The 20,392-nt window shown below is 37.5% G+C and overlaps 2 protein-coding genes across 4 annotated transcripts in view; one reads left to right on the top strand and one right to left on the bottom strand.

The window, feature by feature from the left end:
- RTF2 (replication termination factor 2) overlaps window positions 1–20,392 on the bottom strand; it is a 30,292-nt gene that overhangs the window by 8,222 nt on the left and 1,678 nt on the right. The window contains exons 4-6 of the mRNA XM_075768981.1: window positions 20,156–20,295; window positions 18,198–18,276; window positions 5–118 (exon numbers count right to left, since the gene is read on the bottom strand). Coding sequence (XP_075625096.1) covers window positions 5–118; window positions 18,198–18,276; window positions 20,156–20,295 — 333 coding nt within the window. The remainder of the gene's footprint in view (window positions 1–4; window positions 119–18,197; window positions 18,277–20,155; window positions 20,296–20,392) is intronic.
- Window positions 4,258–11,709, top strand: LOC104630994 (putative beta-1,3-galactosyl-O-glycosyl-glycoprotein beta-1,6-N-acetylglucosaminyltransferase 7). 3 transcript variants are annotated; one of them, XM_075768978.1, is made up of 5 exons: window positions 4,258–4,765; window positions 7,270–7,409; window positions 8,781–9,812; window positions 10,272–10,367; window positions 11,125–11,709. In XM_075768978.1, the coding sequence occupies exons 3-5, from the start codon at window positions 8,837–8,839 to the stop codon at window positions 11,349–11,351; spliced, it is 1,299 nt and encodes a 432-aa protein (XP_075625093.1). In that variant the 5' UTR covers window positions 4,258–4,765; window positions 7,270–7,409; window positions 8,781–8,836; the 3' UTR covers window positions 11,352–11,709. The 3 variants fall into 3 exon arrangements, with proteins under 3 accessions (XP_075625093.1, XP_075625095.1, XP_010296191.1); XM_010297889.2 differs by having other exon boundaries at window positions 4,261–4,765; window positions 7,270–7,400; XM_075768980.1 differs by lacking the exon at window positions 7,270–7,409.

Raw genomic sequence — 20,392 nt, forward strand, 5'->3', positions numbered from 1 at the left:
TTACCTTTTCTAATTTACTTTTAAGTCTTCTATCCTCCATTCTTTTCTTCAATACTTCCACATCTTCTTTATTACCATTAAGGATAATCACATCTTCCTCTTGAAAGGGAACACCACACTTCAAGAAAAAAAATAAAAGGACAAAACTAGTACATATTCTCAAGATCTTTATGCTGTTGAACCTTTGTTAGAATTAATACTACGTTTAAGCTCTCCAATCCTTCCTTTTGACGCTGTGTCCTGTCCAATAGTTCTTTCTCTTTTAACACAGTCTAATGTGTCTAACATCACCTAAAATGTCAAAGGGAAAACCTCAGCTGTTTTTACCACTGAGCAAAATAATACTGATTCATAGCATCTCACTTCACGAAAAGGAGAATAAATACTCATCTTACTAGTGAATTGTGAACTTTCAATATGTGAGCTGCTTTTAAATGGGGTTATCAGTCTGCACAGCAAATTATAAAAGAATTTAGAAATATTAAAATATTTTGTTCTTCTTCAAAGCCCTATTCCGTGTAATAGGGCTATGGAAATTGCATATTTATTTCACTGTCACTCACTATAAACAACACTCTTAACTATTTTTTTTTCTTTAAAGAAAAGGTATTTTCTGTTCATGGGTTCCTTGTTTTACTAGCATAAAATGTACAGTGGTTAGATTAACCAAGGTAGTCCTAACTAGAATCTACTCAATTTTCTGAACCCCATAGCCAGAAACCAGAACACTAAGGTACTTTCTGATTTTTTTTAGTTATGAATGTATTTGATTAAGATCTAAGCATCATGCCGCTCTGCTCTAGAATCTTTCAACTTAGCAATACAAGAAACAACTGACAGGAGCAGTTCCTTTACACTGACTAGGAACACCACCAAAGGTGTTACTGAAGAAATACCAAAGGTGTGAGTCCTCTACACAGCACCAGGGAATTTTTCTTCCCAACAGATAGACAGGAAAACCTGCTTTGCATTATTATTTGTTGTTATTATTATTAGACTATGAAGATTAAAAAGGAGTCATAAAAGCAGCATTATTCATTAATCCAGCCTTGCCTTCTCATTGTCCTTCATCTGATTTAGTAAATGCTACCAATTTCAAAGTACATTTATAAATTAATCTGGATAATGCATGTAATGTGCTTCATGTAATTCCACATTTGTTTTCTGGTTGAAGACACAGCTGTTTCACTGCACACATTTTTTATCATCCGGTGAAGCCAGCACATTGACTAAGAAGTTTTCTTTTCTAAGATCTCAATTTCCCTTTTTTTTTTTTTTGTTATTTTGTTAAATCCAGAAGCTTTCTGTTAATCTGCAAGATTAGTTTATAATCCTGCCTTTGTCATTACTCTTCTGTTGTCTAAACAAAGGTTTAGAAAGGTTACTCATGTATTTGCAGTAGGAATTAAACAAATGAAAGGACATATGGACAGTACTTTGACTACAGTCTGCTCAAGTGATGAGCACAGTTTAAAAATGATTCTGAACACAAGTGCTCAGAGATACTAAGAAGGAGAAGCAAGGGTTAGAGAGATGCATGTGAAGAAAGTCAGACAGAATAAGAAGTGACACACAAGAAATGGGTGAGAAGCCTAAATCTTCCCATTGCTACTCAATGAGCTACTGTTAGAAATACCAGCTCAGTATAATCTCAAACACTCGTGAGTGAGAAGTCTAGAAAATCATGACAATTGCTCTTCATACTGAGGCAGGAGTGACTGGTAGCTGTCTGGATTCTCAAGAGCCCTACACATTCATTTCTAGTGGGGTGTTTTCTGAATACAGCATGAAAGACCAGCACCCTCCTAGAGGCTAGTGATTTTAAAAGTAATTTCTGCAATAATTTTTTAAAACATACTCTGTTAGGCATACAAAAACAAGTGGAAGTTTCCTCCAAACAAAAGTTTATGTCAAAGGACTCTAATTTCAATAAATGTTGCATTTTGAAAAAGCAAGTAAATCCAGGTTCCCATCTGAAAAACACAGGTGGAACTGTTCTAAAATGAAAAGTATTTACAAGAAACAGGGAAATAAAGACAGTGTCCTCCTTCCACTCACTGAAACAGATAATATTTTGCCGTGACAACAGCCAGGTTACATCAGAGACCCCATACTCTTCCAAACATACTTGCAGCATAGCAAGTTATAGGCATAGAATCAACTCCACCTTCCCAGGTTCCACTAACTCCAGTAGGTACAATTTGTTGTTACATCATACACCTGCATCAAACATTTTTTAAGCGTCGGTACTATTGGATGCAAAGGTTTAATTCTGATTTTTAAAAAGCTCACTTATCCCTTCATGCAAAAAAGGACACATTTTTATCTCAACATTTTGAAATATGGAGATAAAAAGCAGAAAGAAATTTCAGTTTTGCAAATTCAGAAGGATTGTTCCTTCAGATTAAGGTCTTCTGGGGCAGATGTTTTATGATATCACAGGGTCTCCCTTGCTGCATCTTGTTTATATTGGGATTTAAAATACATATGAAGGTGCTTGCTGTAGTTCCTTGATGTTTTTGCAGCACCTTGAATAGATGAAATTCCTAAATGAGATTGAACTTGAGAACTATTCTGAAAAGGACAAAAGCATTACAACAGCAGCTTGCAGATCTGAATGCAAGACTCAATCTGTAATTAAAGAAGAGTGGGATATTAACTGAAGGAGAGGCTGGACAAGCAGCATAATTTTTGTCTAAAAGCCCTTTCAGGGTCCAATTACAAAAGCATGTTCGAAACTGTTTATATCTAAATGACTTAACATGCTTGCATCAAGGAATTATTTAAGGGGTGTGCAGGTATGAGCAAAAACTTTTCAAAGTTTGATACTTATAAATTTACACACTATACATATCCCATGTGTGTGTGTATATATATATATACACACACACACAAATCAACTTTACAAAAAAACCAAAAACAACCTGAAGACCTAAAATGGTAAGAACAGTAAAGGTATTACGAGCTGTAGAAGACATTAGCTTAGTCATAAATATAATCTTTTAACCTTAAACCAGTCAAAGAAATAGCAAAGTGACTTTTTCAAATAATGAAGACCTTTCAAATTTCAAGTAATTTTAATATAGTAGGATTACCATTAATTTTGTTAGCGAATAAAATACAAGGGGTTTTTTTTTAGTAATAATGAAATCTTAGTTTCAGATGATTTCCTGAATTCTGAAGTTTACAGTTTCTTCTTAAGTTTCAGCTACATAAAACAATGGCTGTACTTTATTTCTTGCTGTAAACTACTTTTGACAGCATTTTTTTTTTTTGTGCAGCATCTAAGATGTAGTTCCATCTATACTCCAGTCTTAATACAAATAAACAACAGGCAAATATGTTTTCATATCTAAACATTTACATCGATGTTAACAGTTTAATGTCTTATGAGAAACCTGAAACCTCTTTCCCAAATTATGAACAGTAAGTTAACTCCTGCAGTCCTCCTAAATATGACCATTACTAGGAAATGCATAAAGACATGAATACTCTTCCACAACAGTTCCCACCAGCTTATGGAACACGTGTGACCACAACCTGAGTGTCCCTTTTTGAGCAGGGGAGTATTTAGAAAGAGGGTTGAACAGACATCCTATTCAACCAAGGACCATATCCCCGTTCACTTACCAGCCACACCAGCTGATGGATTAAAGATTATTGTCCCTTGCAACAGTTAACTAAAAGCACACTTTGAGAGAGACTCTTCCAGAGCTTTATTCATTACAGTAGTGTAAGATTTGATGAACATCATTTTTGACATTGCCACGCTACTCAGACAGACAATAGGGCAAAGAGTAAATGATAACGTGGGAAGAGTGGAAAGTCCCCTACATCCTAACTCACAGACCGTGAACTTTCACTCAGCAGTTGCAGCACCTACTACAAACCCACTGTCCAAGCAGAAATCTCTATTTACAAAATTGGTATTGACTTTAAGGGAAGCTCTGTCTCTGCCATACCTGCTGCTGTGCCTGAGTTTACTTTGAGGTTTTCTGTCTATTTCTGACTAGCATGCTATTTTTATTTGAATGTATCCAAAATACACCAGCCTTCTTAGTCGTTTCTAGAACCCCAAAGCTTCCTAATTCCAGTAAATTTAAGCTGCTAACTTTTCATGTATTAAAAACCCCAAGAACCTTTATCAAAGTAGTAACACAGTAAACATTCTGTTTTGGAAGGAGATATTTAATTTCTTCTCTTTTAAACTTGCTTCCAGCTACTAGAAATGACCAGAGGCAATTCTTTGCTATACTTAATTGCTGCAAATTGGAAAGTTTCAGCAGGCAAACAGTTAAGAACCAGGGGAGGAGGAGGAGGAGGGCTTGTTTCCTTTCTAGTTCTCATCATCCGGCATGCTCCGTTAGCAGTGCAGAGGTTAAAGCCTCTGAGGTAAAGCAATACTATTTATAATCATCAGCAATGTACTCTACATATTTGAAAGTCTGATTTCAGTCCTTTAAAGGCTCTCTCAGAAGAGTGGCAACAGAAATTTGGAGAAGCTCAAGTTTTCTCTCATTACTGTGAAGCAGAGGACATTTCTGAAGCTAAACAGCATTACTGCAGAATAAATATGCTAAGCAGTGCGGGAAGCCAGATGAAGTCTTAAATGAAAACATTCACGTTAATGTTTAAACCCTTTCACTTACACGAGATCTCCACACAAGCGACAGAATGAAGAATGCTGTCTGAATTCTGCTGAAGGACAATGGGACCCTCTAGTTATTTTTATTATGCTGCCGTCTCCTGGCTAATTTTGTACAAGGTAAGCCTGAATAAATTAGATTGTAGGAGTTCGGGTTTTTGCTTTTCCTTTATTAAAACACAACATGCTTTAATGTTTGTAAAGTGACAAATATTTTCACTTCAGAAAGATAATTTCACTTTAAAAAAAATACTCAAATCTCCAATAAGGGTAATAATTTTTTTTTTTTTTTACTTTGTCATAGATGTACCGTAAGGTGGAGGTCACTGCTACTAGCGTTGTTTGTATCATAAAAATCACAATACTTATGAATACTTGTTATGCTGTTACAAGCAACTTCATTTTTTTTACAGCCCTATAACATCATGGTTTAAATAGCTTTCACAGTATTTGTTTTAAATTGTTATGAGGTCAAAGACACTATGCAAGCAAAAAACACAACAGAGGAAAACAATAGCAAAGATGAACAGGTAAACCTCCATAAATCTGTTTAATATTTATCTGTAAATACTGATGCAATATTTTTAAGTAAGAATTACTTAAATTTTCTAAGGTAGTATTAACTGGGTTTGATGAAGCAATTTTTTCTTTTACTTGATACGTTTCACAACAGCTAAGCAGACTCTGCATACTGACCCAGGCTTAAGGAAAAAGCAAAGGAAAAAGCAATGATTTTAACATTAAATTTTTAGAAGACTGAGTATTCACTTGCTTATAAAATGTCTACGCTAATGCCTACATAAACACTTTTCAGACAAAAACAGACATAAAAACATTTGGAAATAAGGAGTTAATGCCTTTTAACCATTAGGAGACAAAGTATTCCTAAGTCATTTGCTTCACTGAATTACGAAGTCATATGAACTAAATTTTATCTAAACTTTAATATTAAGCAAATGCAAAGAGAACAGACAAAACAGTTAGAGGTGCAATGATGCAGTCCAAAATCCTATGGTAGGAAGAAACTGTGAATTGTACAATCATTTGTTACTATGAAATGCACAGCAGAATACATAGCTAATGGGATCTTGAGGAACTGAGATGGGATTTCACAGGCTTGTTTTCAGGCATAAACACAATTCCACTTTTCTCTAGAGTTCACCTTTTTAAGATGGAGGAACTTAGGCTTACAACAACAATTTTCTGTTAAGTAATATCCATAAAAGCAGTCACAAAGGTGCTTGAAACTCCCTACAAACAGGGTGTTTTTTGAAGAACATCAAACATTACTCTCGGCACTTTTAAAAATTAAGACAACTTCATCCTTCAGATTTACAAAACCTATCGATAACATAGAAAAGGTTGAGTTTCAGAGAGACACTCTGATAACAATAAATACCTATAACGCCACTCTTGCTAACAAAACTAAAAGGCAAGACAGGAAGAGACTGCGTTATGCCTGGACAGTGGATCTTCTCAACAGTAGGACATCTTGCTCTTTAAGGGCAGGAGAAAATGTGGTAGCACGGTCCTTGACAGCAGACAATAGCACAGGGGCTAGAGGATTCTTCTAAGTGGCAAATTTCATACACAATGGGACTAAGAGCTGCAATTCTAGCTCTAAATCTGGTAAAACACTAACAGAAAGCCAATGCTTTTATTCTATAATATACCCTGAGGCTGAAAGATGTCAAATCCTGTTCTTGTAGGCAAGGCTTCATCATTTAGTTGTTCCCCAGAAACATGTTAACACTGGAGAAAGAATTGTTTCTTCTCACCTGATAACGGGGCGTTTGTGTACTTTTATGCTCCCATATAAAATACAGCTTCTAGATGCCATGCAGTTCAATAGGAAAAATCCATAGTAAACACTTAACAACCTGAAACATCCCTAGAAGCTGTTATTTGAAGTGTAATAAAAATTTAAGTATATGAAGCAAAGAGGTTATAGCTTGGTTCCCCAGGGAATGATCCTTTGCAACCTGTCCACAAAGATGTATTTAATGAAAAAAAACCCAAAACAACTGACGAGCACACTCATTCTGTACAGACGTTCTATATTATAAGCAGGTATAAAGTCCCAAGTATTTCTATACCTGCTCAGTGTCTTCATTGTAATTCTTATGTCCAGGATGAACCTGGTCTGTGATGTACCGCAGAGATCACATCACATTCACTAATTCAGAACACCCTCAATGTTCCTCCTGTCATTATTGACTCAGAATAAAACAGTTTTTCTGACTCAAGGTCCACAAAAATCAGTGCTTCCAACAGACACTCCCTCTCCCTAACTTCTGCTATTGGGTACGTAATGGCCCTTATGCAAATCTGTTCTCGGCTCTGGGAATCAGCTGGCAGCAGGCTACAGCATGGGCAGATTTCATTTTGCCTGTGAAAATCCTGGCTCCCACCTTTCAGTGGCTTTCCTTTTCTCCTCCTTTCCACACAATATTGAAAGGTTGAAGTGGATTTGATTTGCTCAAGTTTTTCGTTCAAATGGATGAAAGACTCGCATCAAGCTTGTTTACCCAGTAAATGTATCCCTTAGGAGCTGTGAAGAAAAAAAATATTCCTCTGGGACCTGATTTCCTAACGTTTTTCTTTGACCTGTGCATTCAATGCAGACTGAAGCACACTGCTGACAGAACACAGAAGCAAAAAAATGGATGAACCCTCCACCTAACATCCAACTCCACTTTCTGGAATGCTAAGTGGAAAAGAGGCATTCTTCCAGCATGAAATCCAGTGCATACCAGTAAGGACAGTAAGATAAATACATTCTTTCCCAACAGCCTAATAAGATTTTAAAATTGTGGTATTATAAAGTATCCATTCTGTTGGTTGAAATTCTGTATTTTTAATGCTTTTAAAATTCTATGCCTCATTTCTATTTTAACTACAACGCCCTCTTTATTTTCAAGCTTCTAAGACAGATGTATACTGAGTTTTCATTAAAAAAAGTATTTTCCACTTCTTTCTAATGAAAACGTAGAGCCTTCTAACTACAGCAGAAACTACCTTTGTAAAATTATGCTTGTCTCTGGTCTGACCTAATAACAAACACACTGTGATGTTGACAGCTGCAAAGCATGAAATATTTACAGGTGAAATACAAATTTTGTTAAAAACAAATTCATTGAATAAGAGAAAATTAATTATCTTTAAAACAAAAATAAAGTCTTCTTTAATTTTACTATTAAGCTTAATGGCAGTAGATGTACCCTTCCCTCAACCCTAGAATTTTCTCTAGGAAGTTCTTTATCCTTGAAGCAGTTGGTATAGACCTCACGTAATTGCTGTGGGATTCAGGACTCCTGCACTCTCATTCATTTGACTTTTGAGCAAGGTATACATAAGAAAAAAAAAAAATCACAATGGAAAAACTCCTATGCCAATAGGAATGTAAATTACAGTTATCTCTGAATGCTAATACTGGCAGTAGCCTACTTATCTCAAGATATACATATATGCTAAAAATAGGTGAGCGTTGTCCCCACATTCTGTTTTCCAAAGCACTAATACAAAGATGTCAGAGAAAAAAAAAAAAAAAATCCCTCTCAAAGAGTTAGAAACATTTGCTGACTCTATAAGGATAAAAACCAGCGTATTTTCTGGATTACATTTTTGTCTCTTCCTTTTGTTTATTTAATACATTTTCTGCTGATTTAATTTACTGAATTCTGGTCTCCGGCAGAACTTAAGGTTTCCCAGGCCTTAAGGAGATCTCAGCAGCAGCTCTCCCTTAGCACACAGTGCTCACACCTTCCCAATTCCAAAGCCAGACCTGGCCAGCCTGTGGCACTGGACTCAACTACTGGCACACACATTGCCTCACAGAAGAAGAAACTTCTATCCGATGGGCTAGGTCCCCCGCTTGCTCAAGTGATAAAGCATAAAAAGCAATTTGGGGTCTTTGGGGAATTTTGTTTGTCCTAGACAGACTGCTTCATGGCTCTGCAAGTACCACTTCCAGTGGCACTTGCAGCACGAGCATCCATGTGGGCACACACACAGTCCCTCCTAGTAACTGGAAAGAGAATAATCTCAACATTTACAAGTGCATCACTAACATGTCATCTATTAAAAAAAAGTCAAAAAGGTTCTCTCCTCCTCTTTATCTCACTTTTCCTTTCAGATAATCTGAACACTTAATTAAACTATGATGAGAAGACGGTATCTGGAAAATAAAAGATGAACCCACTTGACGCAACAAAATCAGGATTTTTAGTGTGCATTGCTGTCTGTATGTTCATCTACACTTTTATCTACCTAAAGGATACACTTTCTGAAGAGCCAAATGAACAAAAATTTAATGCAAATATAGCAGAGTGTGGTTTTTACCCGGATGAACTTTGTTCGGCTCTTTTTGTGGGGAAAACGGCTGCCTTTAAAATTGGAAACTTTTGCCAGAATATCTACCAACCTAAACCACTCAACTGCATTCAGACTTCGTGCAACTGCTCCATGGTTTTGAAGACTCTGCATTTTATCACAAGACCACTGTCAGATGAAGAAGGAAATTTCTCATTGGCATACATTATCACAATTCACAAGGAGCTGGAAATGTTTGTAAAGCTGCTAAGAGCTATTTATATGCCTCAGAATATTTACTGCATACATGTTGATGAAAAGTCACCAAAATATTATAAAGCTGCTGTACAAAACATCGTTAATTGCTTTGAAAATATTTTTATTTCCTCAAAAAGAGAAAATGTTGTTTATGCAGGATTTTCAAGATTACAAGCTGATATTAATTGCATGAGAGATCTAGTTCATTCCAAAATTCAGTGGAATTATGTTATTAATCTATGTGGTCAAGATTATCCCATTAAGACAAACAAAGACATTATACAATACATCAAAAGTAAATGGAATGGTAAAAATATGACTCCCGGGGTAGTCCAACCACTTCATATGAAACATAGGACGCAGGTTAGTTACAGAGAATATGTACATTCTGGAATGTCATACGTGTATCCGACAAAGAATATAAAAGTTAAACCTCCATATAATTTGACAATATATTTTGGTAGTGCCTATTACATACTGACTAAAGAATTTGTAGAGTTTACATTGACTGATGCACGTGCAAAAGATTTGCTTGAATGGTCAAGAGACACGTACAGTCCGGATGAACACTACTGGGTCACACTGAACCGTTTAAATGGTAAGATGTATGTTACTTTACTATGAATAACCCCTGGACCGACAGCATTGGGAGGTCTGCCATAGAGAGCTAGGGACCTCCAATTCAGAGTTTAACGCTGCCACTTCATTGAGTTGCATTGCATAAATATGGTAATTTCTTCAGCCTTGATGCTGCCCTTTCAAACAGTCACATCTCCTGACATTTGAGAAACAAAGCTTGATTCCAGAAAAGTACTACTTATGGTGCAGACTGTTAGCTACAAGGCTAGAAAAATGTTGATTAAAACAAGTAAATTTTTTTTGCTACATAAAAGCTCACGCTCACAAGGAATAAAAAAAGCAGTAAAACTGAGAATGATGTCTGTTCTTATGATGTAAATAAATATTTAATGTGGCTGTATTTAAAAAGTCTTCAGCAGTGAAAATTTTCCCTGCAATAAGTAGAAAGAAATGTTATCAGAACCTTATGTTTTTAAAGATGCTCCAGGGGCTACACCCAACGCAGACTGGGAAGGACACATTCGAGCCATTAAATGGAAGGATCAAGAAGGAACCCTACACAAGGGCTGCAAAGGTAATGGGAGTTTGCTCACAAACCCAAATCTGATTCACCAACTAGCATTCATTGCAATTTACGTATTATGCTTTAAACTAGCTATTAAATGTGCCACAGTGGTCATACATATTTTATTTTGTAAGTACCAAATAAAACAGCAAGCCATCTGACTAAATTATTCCACTGTACCCAATCTAAATAGTTTCTGATCTCTTCTTGCAAAGATCATCACAGTATCCATACACTGGCAACTGTTCTTTCAACCTCCAATTACCAATGCATTAACTTGACTGATCAGTTCTCAGTGAGGAGTAGGGGCTTTACTTGACAAGCGTGTTTGTCAGAGACTTTCATCAACACTGGGTTAAACCTCTTCAATTTGAACAAGAATAAAAAAGGAGAATAGTGCTGAACACATGGAAAGCGTGCAAAAAAAATGTAAAATATGTAACTGTATAAACTCAGCATAGCAGTGATTAAACAGGTATCAGAATAGAAATAGAAGTTCAGCATGCCCACCTATCAGACACAGTATTAAGCAGAGCAACATGGCAATGAAGCAGCTGAAGGTAACATGTATCCACTTGTGTAAAGTAAAAAACCTAACCCTCACCTTCACGTTTAAAATCTAGCATATCCTCCAACAGATTTCAACGATGGTCTATGTGAAATCAAAAGGTAATTCTTGTTAGTAACACTACAAAGTAAAACTATTTTTTAAAATTATTCTGTTCAGCTTTCTGCTGCTTCACATACCTTCAATTTCTCTTTGCAGGTCATTACATCAGAGATATTTGTGTCTACGGACTAGGGGATTTGCAGTGGATTATTGAGTCACCTCATTTGTTTGCCAACAAATTCGAGCCTGCAACATACCCACTTGTTATGGACTGCCTAGAGAGACGCTACAGGCTTAAAGTCCTGCACCAGGCAGAAGTCCCGATTGACGATCACTGGCGTTTGCAGCAAGAGAACTACTTCAACATGAAGCTGAACGTTTAATGAACATCTAAACAAGTGTTCAAAACACTGACAGAAACCATTAACATTTTTAGCCATAGACTTCACTCTGTGCATTACAGCATGAGGGTGAGCACAATGCTGTACCACCAGTCTGCCAGTGAAACAATCAGGTTTTACTTATTACAGTAAGATAAAGTGCCACAACTGCTAATGGGTTAATTCTTAAAGAAAATGGCATGTCTAATTCTGTAACTTACTGAAGACAAGGGGGAAGTTCATAATCTTATTTAACTGGAAAAATACATATTCCTCATGTCTGCAGCCAAAAAAAGGCCTAACTGGTATGAAAATAATAAAATGGAAGCAGTGACTGAACAAAGACAAAATATGAAGAGCACAAGTTAGTCATGTCTTCTGTATGTCTTATCAAACAGAATATTTTGAATAATGAAGTTATGCTAAAATTTCAGAGCTTATAGATAAGCAAGTGACAACCAGTTTCAGACACAGTCCATTTCACTGTGGGTTTTTTTCCTCCCCTCATGGCCAGCTGCATCCTTAATTTCATTGTGTAGCATGGCAACATCACTCTTGCACTGCTCAGGCTCTGTTCCTAATGAAAAGGGTGTGTGTGCCAGGAACAGAGCGAGGGTCCTGCAATGCATGTTTACCTTTAAGTCCCTGTTTCTGAGTTTCTGCAGGGGACATGGGACATTTGAGGCCAGGGAACAAAGGAAAACTGAGTGAAGAGCCATCTTCTAATCCCAGTGTACCTGCCAGAGGGAAACAAGACTTCCCTGAACCTTGTAGCAGTCTGAAGCAATTGGAGGTAACACCTAGCAGAACTAGGAGAAGCATCTCATTTCCTAAACCCGCTGCAGACAAAATGCAGCACTTACTGGTCTACAGCAAGGAAGCAGCTTTCAACACACAACACTGGTAAACCCGGGAAACAGGAATAAAAAAAGAACAAGGATCTGGCCCTTTTCCAGGCAAGAGTTGCTCTTTCTCCTTCAGGACTCCTTGTTTGCTTGTGCAACCAAAAACACTGGGGGAATATGAGGGAATAGAGAGGATACAGGTGGTGGTCTTTCATACAAGATGGCGACTCTTCCATGTGATTAAACCTCCACACCCTGTCTCCAAAGGTCTTTAGTTAGGTGCTACTGATGCAAAGGAACAAGGAGAAACCTGAATTGTGAGAAGTCACTTCAAACTGTTCATCCTCCTCTAGAAGTATTTTGGCAAGAATGCAGATAAAAGTTTCATTCCAGTCAATCCAAATAAACTCCCAATTATTTTGCATAAACGCTGATGGGAACTAATATAATACACCCTGTTACTTATAAGCTCACAAATTATAAATAAATGTCTAGGAGCAATTTAGATGTAAACTTCAAGATGCACCCAAAATATCACTCAGTTTTCCTATAACAACTGACTTACAGATTAAGCATTTTTCCAAAAAAATCAAATGAATCAACAAATGACCCAACAATAGAACATGAAAGTTTCTCATTACAAACTTATTCCCAGGTTCCTGGAACTGTACTGCTCATTTTCCCACACAAGTTTCTTGGAAACATAATTTCTTTCAAATGAACTTTAACCTAAAGAAAGACCATCTGGCCCCTATTTATTTACAGAAACTTCCAAACTCAACCCAAAGGTCTGTACTCAGTTTCATGTATAATCCAGGACTTATCTTGTGGCTAAATATTGCTGGAGATGCTTTGTTATGGAGGGAAATAAAGGGGGGTGGGGGGAAGCCGTGCAGCTTGTTCACACTGAGCTTGTTGACAGTCCCTCTGAAAACCATTACTGAAGGTAATGGGTCTCTGGCATGTATTAATCATAGCAATATTCATAAGTAATTTCTCTCCAAACCACACCCAATCCACTGTAGGGCACTGCCGGCATTTATCCACTCCATGTTGTCTTTTAAAACGTGAACGGAACATTTCTTGTTACCGTCATTGAAGCAAACCCAGTATATTAGCTTTCACCTTCCATCACTGTCACACAGAACAATTGTTGTGTGTCACTTATGAATTGAATTAAAAGGGTAAATTCAATACTAAGGTGCTATACAACATAGGCTTGTTTTGCAGAAAAAGAACCAGTCAAATCGGGAAAAAGAAATCTGCACAAAACCCCCTCTTAAAATATAATTTAGGTATGACTTTACCCATGTCAATCCAGGAAAAGCATTGGAGCATGATCCTCCTTCCTTAAAGGATTTTCTATTTTAAAGAAAATTTTACATCCATAAAACCCCCAGGAAAATCATAATTAAACCACCCCATTCTCAATCACTAAGAAACAGTATTCTGCTCATTATTCTGAGTTACCATAACCACATTAGATTCTTGAAAGATTTTTTACTTCTAACAGCAGTAAAAATTAAGTAACAAAACTGTGAAAGCTGAGAGCATTTAAACATATATAAAAAGTGTTGATTAAGTTCTGCATGCATTATCATGTTATGAGTAGATCAATCACAACTTTTAGATCTCGGCAACCAACATTTACTAACTCTTGGTGACTGTTGATCTAAGAGCATACAGTGTCAATGTGACCTTGTTCAAAGGGACACTATGCTCTGTAACATACTGCACTCACATTAACTCTCTATCTGAAAGATGTATGCATCATTTCTGTTTCAAAAAGTCTCAGATATAGAGCTATTGAACATGTGCCTAAGTTAAACATTTGATTAAGTGTTTTATATGGCACAGACTTTAATAGTTAGCGTACTATTTCAAATGCGTTTTCAGAGTCTGTTGACTCTGAAAACAATTCCAAAGTAAATTTTGCATTGATACAAGAAATTACATTTTAAAATGTAATCTTGTCCTTCACTTCCAGACTGATATCTGAACTCCCAAGAGGACTTCCACCACAGATTCAATGACCACTAACCTTTCTCCAAACTACCTCTAGCATACTATTGCACCAATAGTAACTTCTTAGACAGGAGAGTCAACATCAAATATTGGTAATGGCACCTTTTTCAACCCCCTCAAAAGTGAGGTCAAATAGATGCTATACACTGCTAGGTAATTATTTTATTCCATCATTTCTAAAAGCATAATCCTTGTCAAATAGCAGACTTCCAAACAAGCAGGCACCAAAGATTGCCCATGCAAGAATCAGGAAGCCAGTTAGAACAGAAGTTCCAAAACATTGGGCCCTGCTAAAATCTACAGATTAGCACTAACTCATAACCTACAAGATCCTATCAAATACAAAAAGAGTGAGTAGCAACAGTCTTGCTTGGTCTATTAGTTTAAGTAGTCTGTTGGAGAATTAAAAACAACAACAGGTGAGAACATCCTATTCAGAAGTGCAATATTTAAACTGATGATTCCCATGTCACATATAACTCTTCCTGAGGAACAGGAAGCAGCAGAAACCTCCTGATCCTCAGGGCTTCTGCTACAGAATGCACATCACCAAACTCTTATCTGGAAGCAAAGTCTTTTCCTGCACATTTTAACATGTCACTTAGTACTGATAAATTTTCTCTTCTTACTGTACAAAACCTCAAAAATATGGCTCAAACAAAATACGCTTCTATGTAAAAAGGGAGTATAAGTTTTATTTGTATTCATAAGTCACTCTTTTAGTCAAAGCTCTTTTTCAACCTTTTTCAGTCTAAATAGCTATAAGCTTCAAAACTTGTCCCAAGCACTTCATCTAAAAAGCTCGCGCTCCAACATAAACCACCACTAAGAAATTCTCATTGCTCTTTCAAAAATCTTTGGGCAGGAGGGTTTATATTTTAGCAAGACAGTTCAACGCATTTACCATTCGGGCAATAAAAGACAATCTCTCTCTCAACACTGCTACAGTGGTCTGACCGTTTGCACTAAAGTTTTCACATTTTAATGCTATTTTTAAACTTGAATCCTTCAGTATACTGCTACTTAAGATGTGAAGTAAGAAAGAACAGTTTACTTCCAAAGGAGGTAAGTCAGAAAAAGTCCTCACACATGAATTACAGTTGCCTTACTAAAAGTCCTCCACCCACAAGTTTCCTCTCACATTCTTGCACCTTTCTCTAGTACCAATCCAGTCGTCTCTAACAATTCCAGTGAAAGCAGATCAATACATGTATTTAACATAATCAGCTCTTCACGTAAAGTTTCTGTTGAGGCAAAATACGTTTTTTTGAAAGAGAACTGATAGGAAGACTCCTTCATCCTCCCTGTACCTAGAGTCCATAAAGCCTTTCAAATCTAGTACTACAGCAAATACTGTTGAGATAAACCAATGAACGCTGAATTCTTCATCTTGGGGGGGTTTTCCATTTCCTTGAAGTAGACAAAATTTGCATTTTCCATTTTCCCCTAATCTGCATATCATTGGATAAATGGATTGCTCTGTTTCTTGTATGAGCTGCCACAAAAAACCTGCGAAGAAAACTGAGCAGTGAGACAACTGTCTGTGGGACTTCCCACAAAGTGGTAAGCATTCCCACGAGCCAAGGCAGAAGCCTGGAAAGGAAGCAACCCTCTGCTCTGAGCACAAGGAAGTAATTTCCTACAGTTTCATGAAGCACAACATTTTGTGAGATGCATCTTGTAGCATGCAAATATACATCCGTTATCTAGTTCAGATGATCTAGTTTAAAGTATATGATCATGAAGGTGAGGACTGCAGAACTGTTGTTCGGGCTGCTGGATATCTGTATTCTGTGGTGAATGTTTTCACTGCATCATTACAGCATCTGTTTGACAAAATCCTTCGGGAAACCGTTGCTGTTTACAATTTAGCAGACTATCAAGACTGCTCTGTAGGCTCACAGGCGAAATTAACACACAAGAATAGCTTGTTTTGAAAGAGCTTTCTTAAATTTCACAGTAGTGGGGAAGAGAACTGTTACACAGCTCCTAGACTGACACTTCTCCAGTTTCCATCCATGCTATAAACCTCATCCCCTGGAATGAAGTGAAAACATAGATTCTGCTAGCTGAAAGACTGAATACACAGCATAAAGCAGCAAATACAGGATTATTCTTTTTGAACTACTGTCATTGTGTCACTCTTTGAAGTCATATACCAATGCCTCTGCTCACAGGGCTGGGCATCTGGGCACATACTGGCAGATAAAAGGTGGCAAGGCCACAAAAAAAAAAGTAATGCTGTGGCCCACATGGATCCCATAGGTTGGATTTCAGTTGAAAAATTGTATTGTAATTCTTAAAATACAGCAGTTAGCACCAGTAGGAACATAGGTATGGCAACTGACAACATTCGAACATTCTGTATTTCAAAATTTTTTTTGTGTTTTAGAAGAGCATGTATCAGAAGAGGATTCATTTATTAATGAAAAATTTCTAGTCCTAGCATATGTACGATACACAACATCTTTTTCTTCTTCATTAGGTCTAGTTCATTTTACTATATGCCCCATTGCTGCATAAAGATAGAATGTGCTGGGGGAACGCTGCTAATTAGCGCTTTGGGTATAAACAAACTGGTAGCTACCAGAAAGCATGGCAACCAGTTCCCCATGATCCCATTTAGAAAAGTTCTGGTCCCCTTCCTGATTCTGAATACAGAATAAGAACATTATCTGTATATATCCAAATAACCACCAAATCACTCTTCGACCTTAATAAAAGGAAATGTGGACTAAAATATTTCTCCCAGCTGGCTACCATTGTGCACCAAAATCCAATAATGAAAAACTGACAGACTAGATACTATATCCACTTCGTTACTTCTAGAAGCATCCTTCTGAATATTGTAAAGAATTCACATGTATGTGAAAACAATTGCATGCAAATATAAGACTATGATAAATACTGATTATTAAAAAAATCCAGAAAACATGTGGGATTCATTTAGTTTTTATGAGATTAGCAGACTGGCCAAACCATGGACAACACATCTCATTCCTGCATTCAATAATCAAGTTACATCCATCTATCAACAAAAATTTAGACACAAACAAAAAACCTCATTAAAAATTGATTAGTATCTGCCAACAGGAAAGCAGAGCCATTAGGACTAAACCAGAATTCTATAGAACAGGATTAGCACTAAATACAACAATGAGGCTGAACCTAACTAACAATATTCCACATCATCTGCAACAACTTACCAAGAAAGTTTTTCCTTCACGGGTCTTGTTTAATACAAATATACTGTATCTTTTAGCAAATATCAGGGTGTGTGCTGAAAAATAACTCTGCCTAAATGTGGCAACTATCACCACGAATCTCACTGGTAGTAAAACTAATGATCGGAAAAAAGACAGTATTTGCAACTTTTATCATTGTCCCTAGCTACAATGAAACCAATACAAGGAGAGCAAACCAGCACTGTAAAATGAAATGTAGTCAGTATTTAATCCTATGAAGAACTGCCCCCTCAAAAAAACAAACCCAAAAGCAAGTGTCCTTTAATACAACCTGAAAATGTAATCAGTTTAAACACATAGACCGGACACTGATAAAACACAAAACCACACGCATTCAGGAAGACAAGACAACCAACGAAACCAAACACCCAAAACCCCAAATGAAAAACAATCACCCTTTTGTAAACTGAAATTATAACCAAATGTTTGAAAAAAATGAAATGACTAAAGTAGTTACTGCAAAATCAAATTGTCTCTGAGAACAAAAACATTCATTTTTACAACTACTTAGAAACACATTTGTATTAAAAAAGGCCAGATGGAAGTACTTCAGGACATCATAGACCACAACTTTTACAACTTCAGTTTCAATTTGCATATTCAGATAAAAACCCGCCACTTTACAATAGTGGATGTCAATGCAATTGTATATGTATGTATGTACCTACATCTATATATCTATCTGTGGAGGTCACGTGTGACCTCACTGCTACTAAAGCTGAGGAAAAACTCACCTTGTGACAAACTTCTGATTTTATTTCTTTGAGAGCACGTTCAGAGAACACACAGCCACAGTTTCTCAAGAAACAAAACCTTCAGAGAAAAGACAACAAGACATACAATCTTTTTTAAGAAACCCTGCGTCTAAAAGATATATGTACAGTTCTGATTTAACAGAGGAACAATACTGCAAGGGGCTAGCAGGACACAGTTAACTTTCTCTTTACAAATTCTTGCAGCTAATCAAGGTATCGGCACCTTTAAGTAGGCATTTCTTAATTTGCACAATGTAAGAATCAAATGAAAAATACTGAGTACATTAAACCACAACATGTATTTTGTCACTTCATTCTCCATATAATTCAGCACAGGTTTACGAGAGTCTCTTAAGGGGATCTTAGCAAAACCGAAGCTCGAGATGTTTTTGTACATTTGCTATAGGTCTACACAGGCTTCTCTGGAATCATCACCACAATCTGGTTTACTACAAAGTTATACCATTCGAATGGTTCCACCTTCCACCAAGCTTATCGGTTTCGCATACTCTGACTCAAGCGCTCCAGCAAAGCTGTGCCAAGCGACCCTAGACAGCGTCTGCTCTCCCATGTCTCTCCTGTCCACGTGAAGATTCTTGCAAGACTAAGTGAAGCAATTATGCATACGGTTCACGTGATCTCCCCTTCCTGAGAGCTACTGTTAATCCTTTCCTATCACCCTCAACTGAATTAAAAAACACTAAGGTGGCTCTGGTAAAAATGGGTTCACTTTTCAGGTTCTCTCTTTAATTCCACCTGAATCATAGAATTGTTTAGGTTCATCAGGTCCAACCATTAACCCAGCACCGCTAAACCATGTCCCTCAGCACCACATCTACAAGTCTTGTAAACACCTCCAGGGATGGTGACTCCACCACTTCCCTGGGCAGCCTGTTCCAATGCTTGGCAACCCTTTTGGTGAAGAAAATTTTCCTAATATCCAATCTCAACCTCCCCTTGCACAACCTGAGGCCATTTCCTCTTGTCCTGTCGCTTGTTATTTGGGAGAAGAGACCGACCCCCACCCAGCTACAACCTCCTTTCAGGTAGCTGTAGAGAGTGATCAGGTCTCCCCTCAGCCTCTTTTTCTCCAGGCTAAACAACCCCAGTTCCCTCAGCCGCTCCTCATCAGGCTTGTGCTCCAGACCCTCGTTCACTTTGTTGCCCTTCTTTGGACATGCTCCAGCACCTCGATGTCCTTCTTGTAGCAAGGAGCCCAAAACTGAACACTGAACTCGAGGTGTGGTCTCAGCAGCGCCAGGTACAGGGGGACAGTCACTGTCCTGGTTCTGCTGGCCACACTGCTTCTGATACAAGCCAGGATGCTGTTGGCCTTCTTGGCCACCTGGGCACACTGCTGACTGAATATCTGCCGGCTAATCACTCTCTGCAGGAAGAAATACTGTGCAACCATCAAGCTGTGAACCCGGCCTCTTTTCATTCATCAGAAAAAGAAATTGCTAATTTGTCCAAACCAGGATGCAAAGAAATGTCCTTCCTCAGCCCAGTAAAAAATAGATACTATAGCAGGATTAGAACAGATGTACAGTCCATCTCCATTCTGATCTTAACACAGTGGGAGGTAGAATTGCTTGATGAGACACAAAGGGAGGTCTCATCTGACTTCCCTCTGCTTGCCCATACCAGTCTCCCATGGTTTAGCCCCCAAACAACTTGTAGTCACCTATTCTCTGCAAATGTTGCCCTTGACCTCTTTATTATAAATATCAATTCATTTTGGAAAGGGTTAACTTTTTATCTTTCCTCTTGAACATGAAATGAACGGATAGTTCAGTAGTCTCCTGAACTCCTTTAGTAAAGGAGGGCCTGACTAAGTACGTGATTTGCAACATTATCGATTCAAACACTTTTACTTGCTCTATGTTCAGTTTAGCATAGTACTTGCCTCTAAAAACAAAATCCAGAAACTTACTGACCTGTGTCTTCCGTTCATTTCCAATCCCACCACAGGGCATATAAAGCGTGCAGATTGGATGTCATCATATTTGTCACCTTTTATACTCTCTTTATCACCACTCCAAGCTGGATTATCCGCAAGGTTCAGTTCTGTTACATTCTGCAAAACAAAAATGCAAGCCTTCAGCTGTTTACTGATATTTCTGAGCCATGATAACATTCCCTAAGATTTTTTCACCGTGGTTTACTAATTTTAA

The sequence above is a fragment of the Balearica regulorum genome, chromosome 16 (genome assembly GCF_011004875.1).
Source record: "Balearica regulorum gibbericeps isolate bBalReg1 chromosome 16, bBalReg1.pri, whole genome shotgun sequence".
Lineage (NCBI taxonomy): Eukaryota > Metazoa > Chordata > Aves > Gruiformes > Gruidae > Balearica > Balearica regulorum.

What these genes read in the sequence shown, in the direction of transcription:
- LOC104630994 (XM_075768978.1), top strand. Translation starts at nt 8,837, where the DNA reads ATGAACCCACTTGACGCAACAAAATCAGGATTTTTAGTGTGCATTGCT. An exon ending in CACACTGAACCGTTTAAATG is followed by an intron (nt 9,813 to 10,271) that starts GTAAGATGTATG and finishes ATGTTTTTAAAG; the next exon opens with ATGCTCCAGGGGCTACACCC. An exon ending in CCTACACAAGGGCTGCAAAG is followed by an intron (nt 10,368 to 11,124) that starts GTAATGGGAGTT and finishes TTCTCTTTGCAG; the next exon opens with GTCATTACATCAGAGATATT.